The sequence below is a fragment of the Setaria italica genome, chromosome III, assembly GCF_000263155.2.
Source record: "Setaria italica strain Yugu1 chromosome III, Setaria_italica_v2.0, whole genome shotgun sequence".
NCBI classification, from domain to species: Eukaryota; Viridiplantae; Streptophyta; class Magnoliopsida; order Poales; family Poaceae; genus Setaria; species Setaria italica.
In genome coordinates this window covers 2,274,158-2,288,724 of record NC_028452.1, presented here as the reverse complement: position 1 = coordinate 2,288,724, position 14,567 = coordinate 2,274,158, and the positions used below count along the sequence as shown (strand labels likewise).

The window sequence follows — 14,567 nt, the reverse complement described above, 5'->3', positions numbered from 1 at the left end:
AACAATCTATACAAACGAGATAGTACTCCTAACCCTAGGATCCTAAAGGCAGAGGCAAAGATCAACTCACCATACTCGGGCTATGGTTCCCCTTTCCCTTGCAATCGCGCCACCATCCTTACACGTCACGGTGGCGGACTGCTCCAGCTTCGATCTCTTCCTTCCACACTCCGCAAATCCTTACGCCGCCTCCCTACGATCCCCCTCGATAGCCGCCGCCACTCCCACCTCGTCGACGAACAACCAAGAGGCAGCAGGGGATTGTGGGGTACAAATGAGAGAAGGAAAGCATTTGACGGGCTTCTCTGCAAAATAACGATACCTTCCCTACTCCTGACCACGTTGGTGACACGGTGGCAAAGCCACGCTAGCTAATCCCGCGTTTTCCCATCCGATTAGACGTTAATGAGACCCGAACGGTGTTTAGGAGCCTGATTGACCATTTTGCGAGTTTGGGGACCGACTTGACAACGCACTTTACTCTTTCCTCTTCTCTTGCGAGTTCCTCTTGCTCTTCTTGCTGATTGCCAGCGAGGAGAGGAAAGCTCCCTGGACATAGGGAAGCGTGTTTGCGGGGCTTGCTGACGCTTATAAAGATGCGAGGATGTTTTTCCAAAAAAAAAAAGATGGGAGGAACTGTGAAGCCGGGACCGTGCTGGGCCGCCTTGTGGGCCAAGGCATACTATTTTTTTGAGGGCAGGCCGTGCGTGGCACTACTAGTGAGGAAGGTGCTACACATACTGACATAAAAGCAACAAGGAAATCAGAATTAACAACTCATGTGCAATCTTTATTGGTTGAATAAAAAGGCGCCCAATGGCAAACCAATGCCTTTATTTGTAGCACATGGTATATGAAGTGTCAAAATGTTTTCTGACGGCCAAAATGGGGACATACCACACACACATATATTATCAAATATTGCAACTGCTGAAGGATACTCCTCAATGTTCTGTGCATGCGGCAGTCACAACAAAACCTGAGTGTACAATCATCCTAGTTCTTCTTTGGGTACTCTCTAGCACCGAATATGGTTGATCCTACCCTTACATTTGTGCTGCCCATTTCAATCTGTAGACAACACGGAAACAGTAAATATTGTTAGTAATGCAGCTACTGGCATATCACATCTCTTCTCTGTTCTCAATATTTTCTTACCGCTTGCTCAAAATCAGCAGACATGCCCATCGACAACTCGCATTGCTCTTCGGGTATGCCAAGCTCCTTGCAAACCTCTTTCCGGCAATTAGCCAGTGTCTATGAATTTAACAAATCGCGTGCATGTTAGCATCCTGACAGGCATATCACTCCAGATAAGTTGTATCCCAGGGTATATATTACCTTGAAATTCTCTGGAGTTGAGGAGTAATCAAGCATCCCGATTGTCATCAAGCCAGAAAACACAAGGTTCGGGCAGTTCAATTTGACATGCTTAGCCAATTCCACACATCCTGACGGATCTACCCCGAATTTTGCTGCAAAACAGACAAAAAATTTCAGATTTATACTCAATCAAGAGACAGGACAAGTGTACTGTCATATATCAAACTTAGTATCACTTCCAAACACTTATCAAAGACTAGAACCTGGAAACAATGAGGAATACAGGTTCCGACATTCAGAAAATTCAACCATAACATCCCCAAACAGAATACTTTTCAGGCTTCAGAGATTGCACAGACATTAGAGAAAAGGTTCAGAATTGTATTGAAAAAGGAAACTAGAGTACTCACATTCCTCTCCACTAGTGTTGACTTGGACCAAAATCTTAAGGGGTTTTCTCCCCAAGTCAGCTACCACACGATCAAGACGGCTAGCAATCTGAAAGAATGAACATTACACTTATTCTGGTTACAGGTGCAGGATCAAGAATACCAAAATCTATCGAAATAACTGTGACACCATCTATTGTTTTTTAGGTCCTAAATAAATGATGCAATAAAATCTTGCTCGATTATTTTTGATAAACACGAAGTCTATAAAAACATGATTGAGCATACATTATGAATGGCCAAATCTCACTAGAAATCACAAGTCCTACTGGGACGAAGATAGGCATGAAGACTGAAAAATGTCGTTTTCCCTTTTTCTTGACTCAGCAAAGGATACCCTCTTAATAAAATTTCTCGAACATACCCTCTTAATAGAATTCTAGAAAGAAACCAAAATGTGAGTGTACAATGAAACCAGAAAGAAATGAAGTTGATGAAACATAAGGAAAGATAGATTGACCACATACCTTCTGGTCATCTACACTCTCAACCATATCAAGATTTGGCACGCCAGCTAAAGGTTAAAGAAACACGAAAAGAAATGTAAGCTTGGACCACAAGGCATAAGATATTCAACGTGTGTATAGAATTAGAACTATTTTGGTAAATATAGGTAATAGTGTGCGGTGTAAGTAAAACAACTATCTAGGCAAACGAAAATTGAGCAACTGGGAGTTCAGATTGAGATTCTAACATAAACAAGAAAACAGATGCTCCTCAGTTCTCTTTGTTATTCTAGGATGCGCCTACAGTAAAATTTTTGAAACCTCGACCACTGCTGTGCATAGAAGTACAGATTTTTCACATGAAAATTCAAAATGCAATTTGGTAGACTAGACATCAAATGTACTTCAGTAGTGTCACTATTGTTGTATTTTGAATGAGTTCTAACATATAACCAGAAAAACAATTATCAAAGATGTTCATAGAACATATCTATGTCTTAAATGACATGTAAGAAATATCAGACAGTAGTACAAACCAAGTAGGGCTCTGGCTTTGTTGCTTTGCAAGTTCCCAATGAAGTGCCACTCGATATCCTCAGGAAGCTGTAACAAGAAGAGCACTTGTTTAGACAGTTACATGTGCCATTCACTGCAAGGACTAGGAAGCATGCGGAGTGAGAATTCCTGAGCCATGAAAACTTGAAGCTGTAGACGCTGGAACCATTGAAACTTACAAAAATCCGCCAAAGATAACAAACAATTGTCAACTTCTCAGTGGCTAATGGATAATTATGACTAAATCTTTGGTCCTATATTGTTGTAGAATAAAAAAATGTAAAAATATGGAAGTGATTGACCAAATGATGTCCAATAAGATACCTGAATTTTATACCCTCTGGTGCTGATATATCATCTCATCTTAAATGGTGATTGATTTTCACAGCAAATTGTGAGTATTGCCACCATATTAGCAAAGATGTATTTGAATACCAACAAAGCTTGTAAATACTTTCCAGGATCAAACAAGGAAAAAGAAATAGATATTTGGATATGCCTAAAGATATATGTTCCATTGCATAGTTCAAATGCATTCCGAAATGATACCTTAGCAACTCAAATTATAGCCATGCCAAATTACCTATTCTTCTGCACAAGCTACAACTGTAAAGATAAAAACTCTTTGATACCCACGTGACTAGTGCAGAACCACCAAAAATGCACAAAGTTAAATTTTCGACGAGTGGAATTAGCAAGCTGCTGTATCAAATTCCAGGTTCCAATAAGCAATTCGCTGTTTTACCAAGACTATCTCCTACGGCTGTTGATCTCCTAATGATGCAGTTACGAGGACTCAGCGCCATGCTTAATCAACAAGCTGCTGACTCGGATTCAGCGTTCCAATCGGCAATTCGCATAGCGAGGTGACCAAAGGAAAGATTTTGTTGTTGCGACTCGTGAGCAACCGAGGGGTAGTAGAGAGGCCAATCCAATTCAATCCAACCTGAGGCGCCTTGTCGATGAGCTCCTGGACGTAGTTCTCGCCGAAGCAGCGGTGGCCAGCGTCGTAGACGCCGCGGATGACGGGCACCGGCTTGGTCTTGCTGACCGCCACCACGCGCACGGACCCCGGCGCGCGCCCCGCCCGCGCCGCCGCCTGCTGCGCCCGCGACAGCACCGAGCGGAGCGCCGCCGCCGCGCCCTCCGCCGCAGCCACGGACGCCATCTCCTCCTCCGCCGCCCCCGACGATCCGGCCTCCGCCGCCGACGCCACCGCGAGGGGTTGGTAGTGGCCTGGTGGGAGCCGCGCTCAGAGACAGAGAGTCAGAGCTCTGATTCCTCTATCAGTCTGTCTTGGTAAGTTCGAGCCTTCGAGGACTCGGGTGGAATGATTTTCGGCTCTTCTTTTTGACCATTTTTTCCTCCAGAAATGCTCGTGGCTGGAAATAGTTTTCTAGACGGTTCCTAGCATTTTAAAATTGAAATTATGAACAAGGTGACAAGATGCTAATTTAATGGATAGTGTTAGTGGTAGGATTATTTTGCAGTTAATCTCCCCACTCGCCGGCCACTTTTGATGCAGCACATTTTTCATGATATGCAAAAGTAGCGGGCGGGTGGGGGGTTTAACTGCAAAATAATCTCACTACTAAACCTATCCATCGGATTAGCATCTTGTGGTCTTGATTCATGGTTTCCAAGGTTGCACGGGGTAGATGGTTTCCACCATATACGTTCCCTTTTAAAATAGCTCAATTCCCCTTGGCCCATGCAAAACACCCTTCATTCCTCCAGCATATGTTTGGTTTTGGGACGTTCCACGTTTGTGGGTTGGATCCAATCCATCTCGTGTTTGGTTGAAAGGGATGGATTCAACCCATTTCGTGTTTGGTTGAAAGGGTCGAGACGGGTCGATTGGATGTTATTTTAACACCGTTTGTAATTGTTGAACGTGGATCCCAAATATCATCCACTATAATTCTTTTATCCAACTTCTTCTCCACTTCTCCCCCGGGCTCCTGGGCTCGCCCTGCCGCCGCCTCCTCACGGTTGCACGCCCGCGGCCGCTGCCTCCTCCCGGGCTCGCCCCGCCCCCACCGCCTCCCCTCTTTGCGTCTCTGCGTCTCTCTGCGCGGAGGCGGGCGGGGGCTGGCGGGCACATGGAGGGTGGCGACGGGGGTGGCGAGCGGAGGGCGGCGGCGGTAGGCAGGCAGCGGGGCTAGCAGGAGGGCGGCGGGAGGGGCCGAGCGGAGGGCGGTGACGGGTGGGCGGCATGGCCGGCGGGAGGGGGTGGGCGGAGGGTGGCGGGAGGCGGCAGCGGCCGAGGCGGCTGTGAGTTGATTGCGTCCGCTCGTTTTGGACGGATGCATTCGATCCGCATCTGGGAGGAATATTCTCTCCTAGGTCCAACCCAACTCAAATGCATTTCCAACCAAACGGGGGTCGAACCCGTTGCAACCCACATCGACACCAAAACCAAACACACCACTACGAAACCACGTTTCCAGCTGTCTAGCGAACTTGGCAACAATCTTTTCTTAAACCACATTTGTAAGAGCTTAGAGTAACTCAAGCAGTCTCTTGGTACCACTCTCAATGGCAAAAAGGGGTTATTTTTTGGGGGTTTAGACCGTACCAGTCTCCCAATTTGGCTTTCAATCTTAAAAGAATTACTAAGCAGATGCATATATACAATGCATGCCATGCTTAGGAATTTTTGGTTGTGATGTACTGATACGAGGGTTCGGCCGGTTTGTTTTCAACATTAATGGAGAGAAGGATTTAGGCATACATGGTCTTTATGTTTTCAAACTAAATATTTTAAAAGCTATTGGTAGTCATATTTTAAAGTTTGACTTAAAATCGGGCAAAAGCGTCATGCATATAAATATGACGCAAATGTGTGTGGTGTGAAGGACCGTGAGATTCCAAAAGGGAAAAAAAACTGCCCTTGTTGCATCATGCTAGCCTTTGTTTATTATCCGGTCTCTGAGGATTTATATATAGAGATGCAAACTGAACCCCCAAGCAAAAATTCAGCATCCTGTCAACATTGGGAAAGAAAGAAAAAAAACATCAACATTCAGCACACGAGGAAAAAACTGTACGCACTATCTATATTATAACTCGTTCACTTATCTTGACAAGGAGGAAGTTTATCCGTAGAATCTAAAAGCGGTGCGGAGACCGACTCCTACCACACAATTCTTACAAGAATTCAGAATCTAACTAAAACACAGGGGAAAAAATGAGAAGGGAAAAAGGAGGAACAAAAACTGAGATGCTGCCAAGTGGCAGACCTAACTAAAGCTCAGCAGAACCAAAACTGTGGCTCAGACATGGAGCTTACTGAGTTCAGAGCTCGCTGTTCGGGGCTCTTTCTCCATTATTCGTATTCCTGGGAGTTTCTGGGTCCAAGCAGTTCTGGGCAATGGGTCGTACTCGAGCTGCTTCACCAGGTGTATTCACCGCATTCGGCCTAGCTGAACACACTGGAACTGCAGTTCTGACTGTAACAGAGGCAGCCAGCCAAGGGTGTCGCTGCTGGTATCCCGAAACTGGTGAGTTTACAGGAACTGCTGCTCCAGATCTGGGCGCAGCTGGTGAGCGGGAAGACCACAATTCTGGTAACGAAGACCGACTCGTTTGAGGAGGATCATCATGCTGAACAGAGCTAGTATAATGCTTTCGCTGGATAGAACCATGGGCTGGAATAGAAGGGTTAACCCAAGATGGTGACGACTTTGGCTGTTGTCCTTGGGACTTATTTGGCTCTGCATGCTTACTGCCCAAAGTTTCTTTTTCTTCATTCGGATCCCGCTTCTGTAAAGATGGATGTGCGGTGGAGCTTGAGCCACTGCGAGGACAAGGGGAAGCACTAGTCCCAGTACAGTCTTCTTTCCCTTGAAACTTGTGCTGATCACCATATTGGGAGAAGACAGCGGCATCAGGAAACTCAACTGTTTCAGCATGATCTTGCCTTCTCTCATGAATTTTGGGAACAGTAGCTGGCAAAGGACTTCTTGGCACAAAGGTGACAGGGTAAGGCGAGAAGTACCTTGGGAGGCCAGGAGCAGCTTCAGGAAAACATGGAAGAAGACCTACTCCATCTTGGCAGGCAGTTGTGGCAAATTGCCCCCGAGGTGAGGTGTACATGGAGAGCAAAGCTGCTGCTGGTGGGAACCTCGTATTACCCAGAGATGGTACCATTGGAAAACGAGGTGCTGGTTGTGTTGCTTGCACCTGGTGCCACATATGGTACATTGCTTGCTCCGGTGGAACACTAGGATAAGCCTGGTTTGGTAAATGTGATCGGTATGACGACGGGTTTGGTTTAGCATAAGATCTTCGTGATGATGGACGGTTATTGCTTTGCTGTTTTTCCTTTTGATGTAGCGTCTTGCCGCCATTTGCCAGGTTCAAGCTTGCAAGAGTACGAGTAACTATGGCCTGTTCGTGCTCCTCATCATCCTGATCAGATGGACATGATGAGGACGACGGCTCACCTACCCGGGGCACTGTTAGGAACAAGAAATTTAATAGTCAGCAAACATATTAAGTTACAATAAATAAGAAATTTCTCTGTGCACAATTATGGATAGCAGATATGATGATTTTGTAAAATATGCGATGACTTTCTTGTGTTCTTGCATTCAAGAAAAGCTTAAAAACTATTCTTACCAAAGTTGTGCCCTAAAAAAATGCAATGGAAGGCATGACCGATGCATGAAAAAATCATGCATCAACGAACTGGAGCTGGTAAAGGTACTCACGTTGCTTTAGTTCAGACCAGGCAGCCATTGCAGCATTTTTTTGAGCTTGCTTCTTGGTCTTGCCAGGATTGCCAGTAAATGTCTTTCCTGCCAACTCCACTGTGCATGTGAACACAGGTGTGTGACCTGGCCCCGATCTAACAGTAGTGTACACTGGAAGTTTTAAGCCAGCTCGATGAGCAGTCTCCTGAAGTAGATTCTTGTATATCCCGGTTTCATCCTGTGGAGTAAACAGTGTTAGCACCTCGACTTCAACAGCATTCCTCAAGAGGTTACCTTGTAGCACACATGCCCATTACAATTGAATTGTAAAGTAGGGAACATATTAAGTAGCAGTAAGCACAAAGGTAATCTAACCCCCAATCCAAATACTGAAATCAAGATGGCATCAATGAAATAAGTATTGGGGAAAAAGTTCACAAATATGCTACCTTGAAATTTCAACCACTTGAATCATACTTACTGCAAGGCAATGAGGATGGGACGAAAATTTTGTCCAATTACCAATCCAAATACTGAAATGCAGACGACATCAATGACAAAACTATTGACTATTGATGTATATGCGGAGAAAAAGTATCACAAACATGCCACCTTGAAATTTCAACCACTTGAATTGTACTTGCTGCAAAATCAGGCAATGGGGATGGGACAACTTGCAAGTCAACATCACACATCATAAAAGAACTGCACCTTCCCAACCAATCCATCATAAATAACAACTCCCAATTTGACTTATTGCAGTAGGAATTGTCAAGAATAGTGAACTGTTAATATACTCTGCATTGGGATTTGGCAGTGTCTGACACATATCCGCAAACCAGATGAAATTGATTGTTCTTTGACTTGAGGAAAAGGCAGGCTTACAACTCACATCCATGACACTTTACAAATGTCCATGGGCAACACAAATAGTAAAAATTTTACAGTCTTGTTTATGGAATATATAAAGGCTGACATACTAGTATTCAGCGAGTTTTGACTTAACATGAAAAAATATTTTAATAGAAGAAACGGGGATGGTATGTAGCAATTCTAATCTAGAATGCTAAGTGGTCAAATATTTAGCCTATGCCAAGAACACTCATCAGCTTGACATGGACAATAATTCTACATGACTGCAATGTCCATTGGAACTTATCCATCTTCTGTCTTAGAACCAGACAAAAAAAAGTCAGCTGGAAGAAGCATATGCATAGCAAAAGATAGATTGCAACAAGGGCTGGGTGCCTAGCCCTTCTCAAACATATAGTACTGCACCACAGCTAACCTGCAGAAACATGACTTCACAAAATCAAGAGCTAAAAATCTTTGATTTCCACCTCCAGTGCCTTAAAGAGTGAATGAAAAAGATTCTCTAGGATGATTATATAGTTCTGTGATGATTATGCATGTGGTAGCTAGTGATTGATAGCCAGCAAAGATGCAAGTTGAGATCATCTGCATGCTACTAAACTTTGGTAGTAACCAAGCAGGCAAGCAAGGGTATTGTTTAGCACATCCTACAGTTACAAATTACAGTAAGATGCAAGGCGAGCATTCTTCTGAGCTGTTGGTCTACAGATTTCTCTTGCTAGGATTTGCAAAAGGAGACTGTCCATACAAGCAACATACAACGATTTCAATGGAGGATAGGTTTCCAGAGGCATCAACAAAACTAACCAGAACTTTGGCGGCCAGTGTTGATGAAGGCCCCCTTTTTGATAACTCATTGAGCGCTACCTCAGCCGCCGCATGCTCTGCCTGCCGCAAAGTAGAACAAAACACTGGGCTCTCAAATGTCTCTCCATTGAAATTAACTGTGGCCTTAAACCGGGGTGCATGATCTGGTCCCTCCCGGATGCACGCATAGGACGGTAGATTGAAGCAGCTCCTCTGAGCAAGCTCCTGGAGCTGGTTCTTGTACATGCCTGCAAATTAAGCAGCAAATACACATCTAATTGCTGCACATATAACCATTACATGCTCACAAGGGGGAAAGATCACATCTTGCTGCATAAACAATATGAACAAAAGCATCTCATGACACAAAGAAGCACATACCGCCAAACTGATGTGCCAAGCTAAGCCTCAGACTTGATAGCCGCTTCTTCCCATACTCTCCTAGCCCTTGGTAAACCCTTGGCTTCCACTTGCTGCAGCAGATAAGATGGAACAATAACTGCCGCTGTACCCACTGTCCTGCAGAAGAACAAGTCCCGGATTAAAGTTTAGCAATAAACCAAATGCTGGGCTTGCAATAACAGGCATACGAGACGAGATGAATGCGGCCTCGCAGGAAGATTCTCTGCTGACGGTTCACCAGTAGCCGCGCAGCAGAGGCAATAAAACAGCAAAGGACAGCAGCAAGAACACCGGATTAGGCATCATCGTTTACTTTCTTTGAAATAAATTGGGAAGCATCACTCCAGTTGGCCGTACCAATCAATGCAGTTCCACAAGAAATCAAGGAAGCGGCTCGAACCCCCGGGCCGACAAACCCGGACGGCGAATTCGCTTCTAATCACCTAAAAATCCCCAGAAATGATCTGACGAAGGGCTAATCCCCGAATTGGCGAGTGAGTAATCCCACAGAGGGCCGAATCGGCAAAGGAGTCGCCTTGACCGGGACAAAGAAACCCCGCCCGCCGCACAGGCGAGATCGACCAAATCCCTCCAAGAACCGACACCCCTCATCAGATCACGCGGATGCCCAAGAACCGAAACCACACCCCCCCGATGCGAGAAGTACCAAACAGAGGAAACAAGATAGCCAGCCAACCTGCAAACACCTTCCTGATTCGTCCTCCCCTCTCCCTCTGCAGCTCCAACAGAGGCAATCAGCAAGGCAAAGGAGGAGATGAACCAATGAGCCCCTCAGAATAAAGATTTCCCTTTTCTCCAGAAACAAAGATGATTCTCCTTCCGGGTGGGGGTTCGTGGGATCGAGGCGCGAGTTGCTGCGACGCAGCCTCCGCTTGCCTCTCTGCGACTCTCTCCGCCTACTGCTGCCGACTACGACTGCGAGACGACGAGACGAAGCAGCTAAGCTGGGAGCATTAGGGGTAACAGTGGCAGCAGTAGTATGATTACGAGATTGGGAAGGGGGCGTGTTGCTTTCGTGGGGAGCCTTTCTTTGTCTGCGCTCTCCCTCTCCCTCTCCCTCCTCCCCGTGTTTATGTGTGTAATAATCTCTCCTTCGGCTGCCATGTGCGCATCATAATTTACACTCGGGATTAAGCGTCAGCTGTCATCATTCCGATTGACTAAATCGAATCAATTCCACTCCGGTGGAGCACAGACCTGAGTGACAAGTAAAAAAAATAAGGCCAAAAAATAAAGGAAAAAAAAGAAAAACCGACCTGAGCTGACAGCTGAGGACAAAAGAACTGGGTACCATTACCGGTTCAGCAACACCCATGTTCTCCTTCAGTCACCGCCACCATGCTGGGTCAAAGACTCAAAGCCTCGAAGTGACAGGAGATGAGACCTTCTCAACCAGTCGAATGAGTATTCTGCCAACAAAACCAAATTTACAATGTGAAAATCGCACGGTATGGACAATAATCTTGTAGGTTATCTAACTTAACTTAGGCCTTGTCTGGTCGAGCTTACGGTGCTCCGGCTCTGTATTGCGCAGTAGTGTCAGAGGAGCTGGAGCTGAAGGAGCCACAATTTATGATTCCTCTGCTAGATGCGAGAGGGAGTGAGAAATGAGAAAAGAGGCTCCGTGTTACAATACTACTACATTGACGCTACTTTGAAATGTCAAAGAGGAGTCGGAACCCCGTGAAACTGCACCAAACTGGCCTTAGTCACTGGAGGCTCCTGTCCGTCCTTTTCCTCCACCTCCACTCTGCTTCTTTTGCTACTTCATTTCCTCACTTCCAAAGTGTCTAAATTTTTTCCCAAGAATTTCCAAAAAATTTAACTTGGCAGATTCTCATTCTAACTTGGCAATAGCTAGACGCCTGTACGTCTGGGAACGGTATATAAATGCATTAACATTTCCATTGTTTTCTGAAATCAGCCGGGCTGTTTTCCTACTGTTTTATCGGAAATTCCAAGAGATTTACCCGTTCAAATTTCGACCGGTCAACGGCCCACATAACCCGGAAGGCCCACTCTACAGCCCACCAGTGGTCTTTGCTTGTCATTCCTCCCATCGCTCTCTCCTTGTCGGGTTCCGAGGGCGTTGGTGGCTGCTGGTTCTGCCATGAGAGGCGAAACAGAGCTCTTCCCACGCGAACTGTCGGTATGTGTTAGTTGGACTTGGACAGGAATGTGAATTTATAACAAGTCGGGTTAACGATGTCTTCTCTACCGAAATATGCTAATGATATTTTCTTTTTAATATAATCGGCAGCTCTTTCATTTCCAAAAAAGAAAAGAAAAGAAATATGCTAATGGTGTTCCCTCATGGCGTCTCAGGTAGTAGAGGGAGCCTGGATCGTTGTTCAAGGAGTGATGTGCCCTCATGGGGAAAGAGAACAAAGGAAGGTAACAGATATGAAGAGCTGCTCCAGTGCATTCATCAGCGAATTACTCGTGAGATGAAATCAAACATTGCTGAGAGATTTCAGCAACGAGGAAATGAAACAAGCACTGGACAGGATAGGTGATCCCAAAGCACCAGGAAGCGATGGTGGTGAAATGCCAAAAGGATGGAATGAAACAGCGGTGGTGTTAATTCCAAAAGTAGCCAATACAGAGAGAATAAAGGACCTGAGACCCATTAGCTTGTGCAATGTGGTGTGTATAAGATTGGATCAAAGAACAAAAGGAGAGGAGTTGATGGCTATGCTGCGGTCAAGCTGGATATGAGTAAAGGTTATGACCGAGTTGAATGGACTTTTCTGGAGAAAATGATGCTGAAGAGAGAGGTGAATTGACTGGTGTTAAGATATGCCCAGAGGCACCGAGTGTTAACCACTTATTGTTTGCTGATGATTCACTGCGACTTCTGAAAGCTAATGATCCAAGTGCTAGTCATCTGCAAAATATTCTATCTCTGTATGAGGTTTTCTCGGGACAGATCATAAACAAAGACAAGTTTAGCAAGAACACAAGAGAAGAGATGCTGACAAAAGATGCCTGATGATAAGGTTGGACATCAAAACTGAAGCCAGGAATGAAAGATATTTGGGGTTGCCGGTGTATATGGGTAAATCGAGAGCAAAGACTTTTGCCTATTTAAAGGATAGAATCTAGATGAAAATACGAGGCTGGAAGGAAAAGCTTTTGTCTAAAACAGGCAAGGAGATACTAATCAACAGGATGAGGAGAATAACCGATCCGGTGCCGGCGGGGCGGCGCCAACCCACCGTGCCTGTTCCCGCCACCCGCATGCCCGTCCACCCGGTTCCCTACACCACCCGCGACGTCACCCCGCCACCGTTCCCGCCGACTTTCGATCCGCTGCACCTCATCCCGTCCTCAAGCTCCACCGCCCCCGACTTCGAGTTCACTCCCACACCTCCAGCGGCTGTGGCGGCGCCCCCCTCCCCTACTCGCTACGCCCCGCTTCGCCGCTCACCCAACCACCACCACCTCCCGGCGCTCGTGGATGTGCGCGTCCTGGGATCTCCCGTTGGGAGCGCACCCTCCGAGGATGCTGGCTCCGCCGGGCGACGGTCCCCGCCCCCGGAGGCGTCGCCCGTCCGGGTCCAGGCCGCGGTGCAGGCTCCCGTCCCGCCCCTCCACGGCGGGATGGACGACGTCGACGACTTCATTCCTGGAGACCTCCCCTCTGACGAGGAGGAAGTCGACTCGGATGGGTCCCCCATGCGCACGGCGTCGGTGGATGGCCCTGAGGACCCGGACGCCGACCTCTCGTGGATGCCGGAGGGCGACATGGAGTTCGCGCACCGCGTCGCCTACGTCTTCATCAACGAGGACACCCCGACCGCCAACCCTGCGCCGTACATCCGCGCGGCGATCTACTCGGTGGCCAACGCGGTCCACTACAGCATGTTCCCCTCCTCCGTCGGCTCCATGATGCTGGTGTTCGACTCCAAGATGCTGAGGGACGCCGTGGTGGAGGAGAGCCCCATCATCCACGAGGGAGGCAGGGTCACCTTCCAGAAGTCCGAGGAAGTCTCCAACCGCTTCCTCGCCATACCTCAATGGCTGGTGGCGGTTTCGGCGACCGGCTTCCCCCTGGAGCACTGGAAGGCGCGCAACATCCCCGCGGCGTTCCGCAAGCTTGGCACGGTCGTCGAGGTCGACCCCGAGTGCCTAAATGGCGACTACTCCTCCATGCGGGTCGTCGTCGAGCGCCTGCAGGTGCAGCACCTCCCTGACGACCTCTGGGTGGCCCGGTTAAGGTGCTTACCAAGATCCTGACCTCACGGTTACAACAGGAAATCCACAAACTTATTGACATAGATCAGACAGGCTTCCTCAAAGGACGATCAATCTCAGAGAATTTTGTCTATGCAACTGAGCTGGTGCAGTGCTGCCATAAGCGACGACACCCCACCTTGGTGCTCAAGCTGGATTTCGCCAAAGCATTTGACTCTGTTTCATGGGATAGCCTGCTTCGCATCCTGCATGCCCGTGGATTCCCTGATACCTGTAACAGGTGGATTGAACACCTCCTGACTTCATCCCAGTCAGCTGTCATGGTTAATGGCTGCCCAGGCCCATGGATCACCTGTAGAAGAGTCCTTCGGCAGGGAGACGCACTCTCCCCCTACCTCTTTCTGCTTGTGGCCGACGTCCTGTAACGTCTGCTGAAACATGACGGCTCCGTTCGTCACCCGATCACCGACGGCCCGTGCCCTGTACTGCAGTACGCCGACGATACCCTGATCTTGGTGAGAACAGAAGTAGCAGATGTGCGCCGCCCGAAACAACTGCTCGACACATTTGCTTTGGCAACCGGCCTGAAGATTAACTTCTCCAAGAGCACAGTGGTTCCCATGCATGTATCTACACGTCTGCTGCCCAGGCTAGTTAGAATTCTTGGCTGCAAACCAGATGTCTTCCCCCAGGTTTATCTAGGCCTTCCACTGTCCAACAACAAGCTGCCTCTCTCAGCTTTCACAAACTGCTGCACCGCCTTCACCACCCGGAAGGATCTGCCTGGGCTACTTGGG

At 47.3% G+C, this 14,567-nt stretch overlaps 2 protein-coding genes across 3 annotated transcripts; both read right to left on the bottom strand.

Moving 5' to 3' along the window:
* Nucleotides 1-769: 769 nt before the first annotated feature.
* On the bottom strand, nucleotides 770-4,077 carry LOC101778885 (pyridoxal phosphate homeostasis protein). Its single transcript, XM_004960216.3, has 7 exons — nucleotides 3,720-4,077; nucleotides 2,755-2,821; nucleotides 2,240-2,286; nucleotides 1,734-1,821; nucleotides 1,342-1,475; nucleotides 1,159-1,257; nucleotides 770-1,071 (listed from the first exon to the last, which is right to left on the bottom strand). Exons 1-7 carry the CDS (start codon nucleotides 3,939-3,941, stop codon nucleotides 997-999), a joined length of 732 nt encoding a protein of 243 aa, XP_004960273.1. The 5' UTR covers nucleotides 3,942-4,077; the 3' UTR covers nucleotides 770-996.
* A 1,729-nt stretch (nucleotides 4,078-5,806) lies between these two features.
* On the bottom strand, nucleotides 5,807-10,624 carry LOC101778215 (double-stranded RNA-binding protein 2). Of its 2 annotated transcripts, none has more exons than XM_004960215.3 (5): nucleotides 10,250-10,624; nucleotides 9,532-9,664; nucleotides 9,151-9,398; nucleotides 7,489-7,708; nucleotides 5,807-7,233 (listed from the first exon to the last, which is right to left on the bottom strand). In XM_004960215.3, exons 3-5 carry the CDS (start codon nucleotides 9,394-9,396, stop codon nucleotides 6,071-6,073), a joined length of 1,629 nt encoding a protein of 542 aa, XP_004960272.1. In that variant the 5' UTR covers nucleotides 9,397-9,398; nucleotides 9,532-9,664; nucleotides 10,250-10,624; the 3' UTR covers nucleotides 5,807-6,070. The 2 variants fall into 2 exon arrangements, with proteins under 2 accessions (XP_004960272.1, XP_004960271.1); XM_004960214.3 differs by having other exon boundaries at nucleotides 9,532-9,669; nucleotides 10,250-10,558.
* Nucleotides 10,625-14,567: the final 3,943 nt, after the last annotated feature.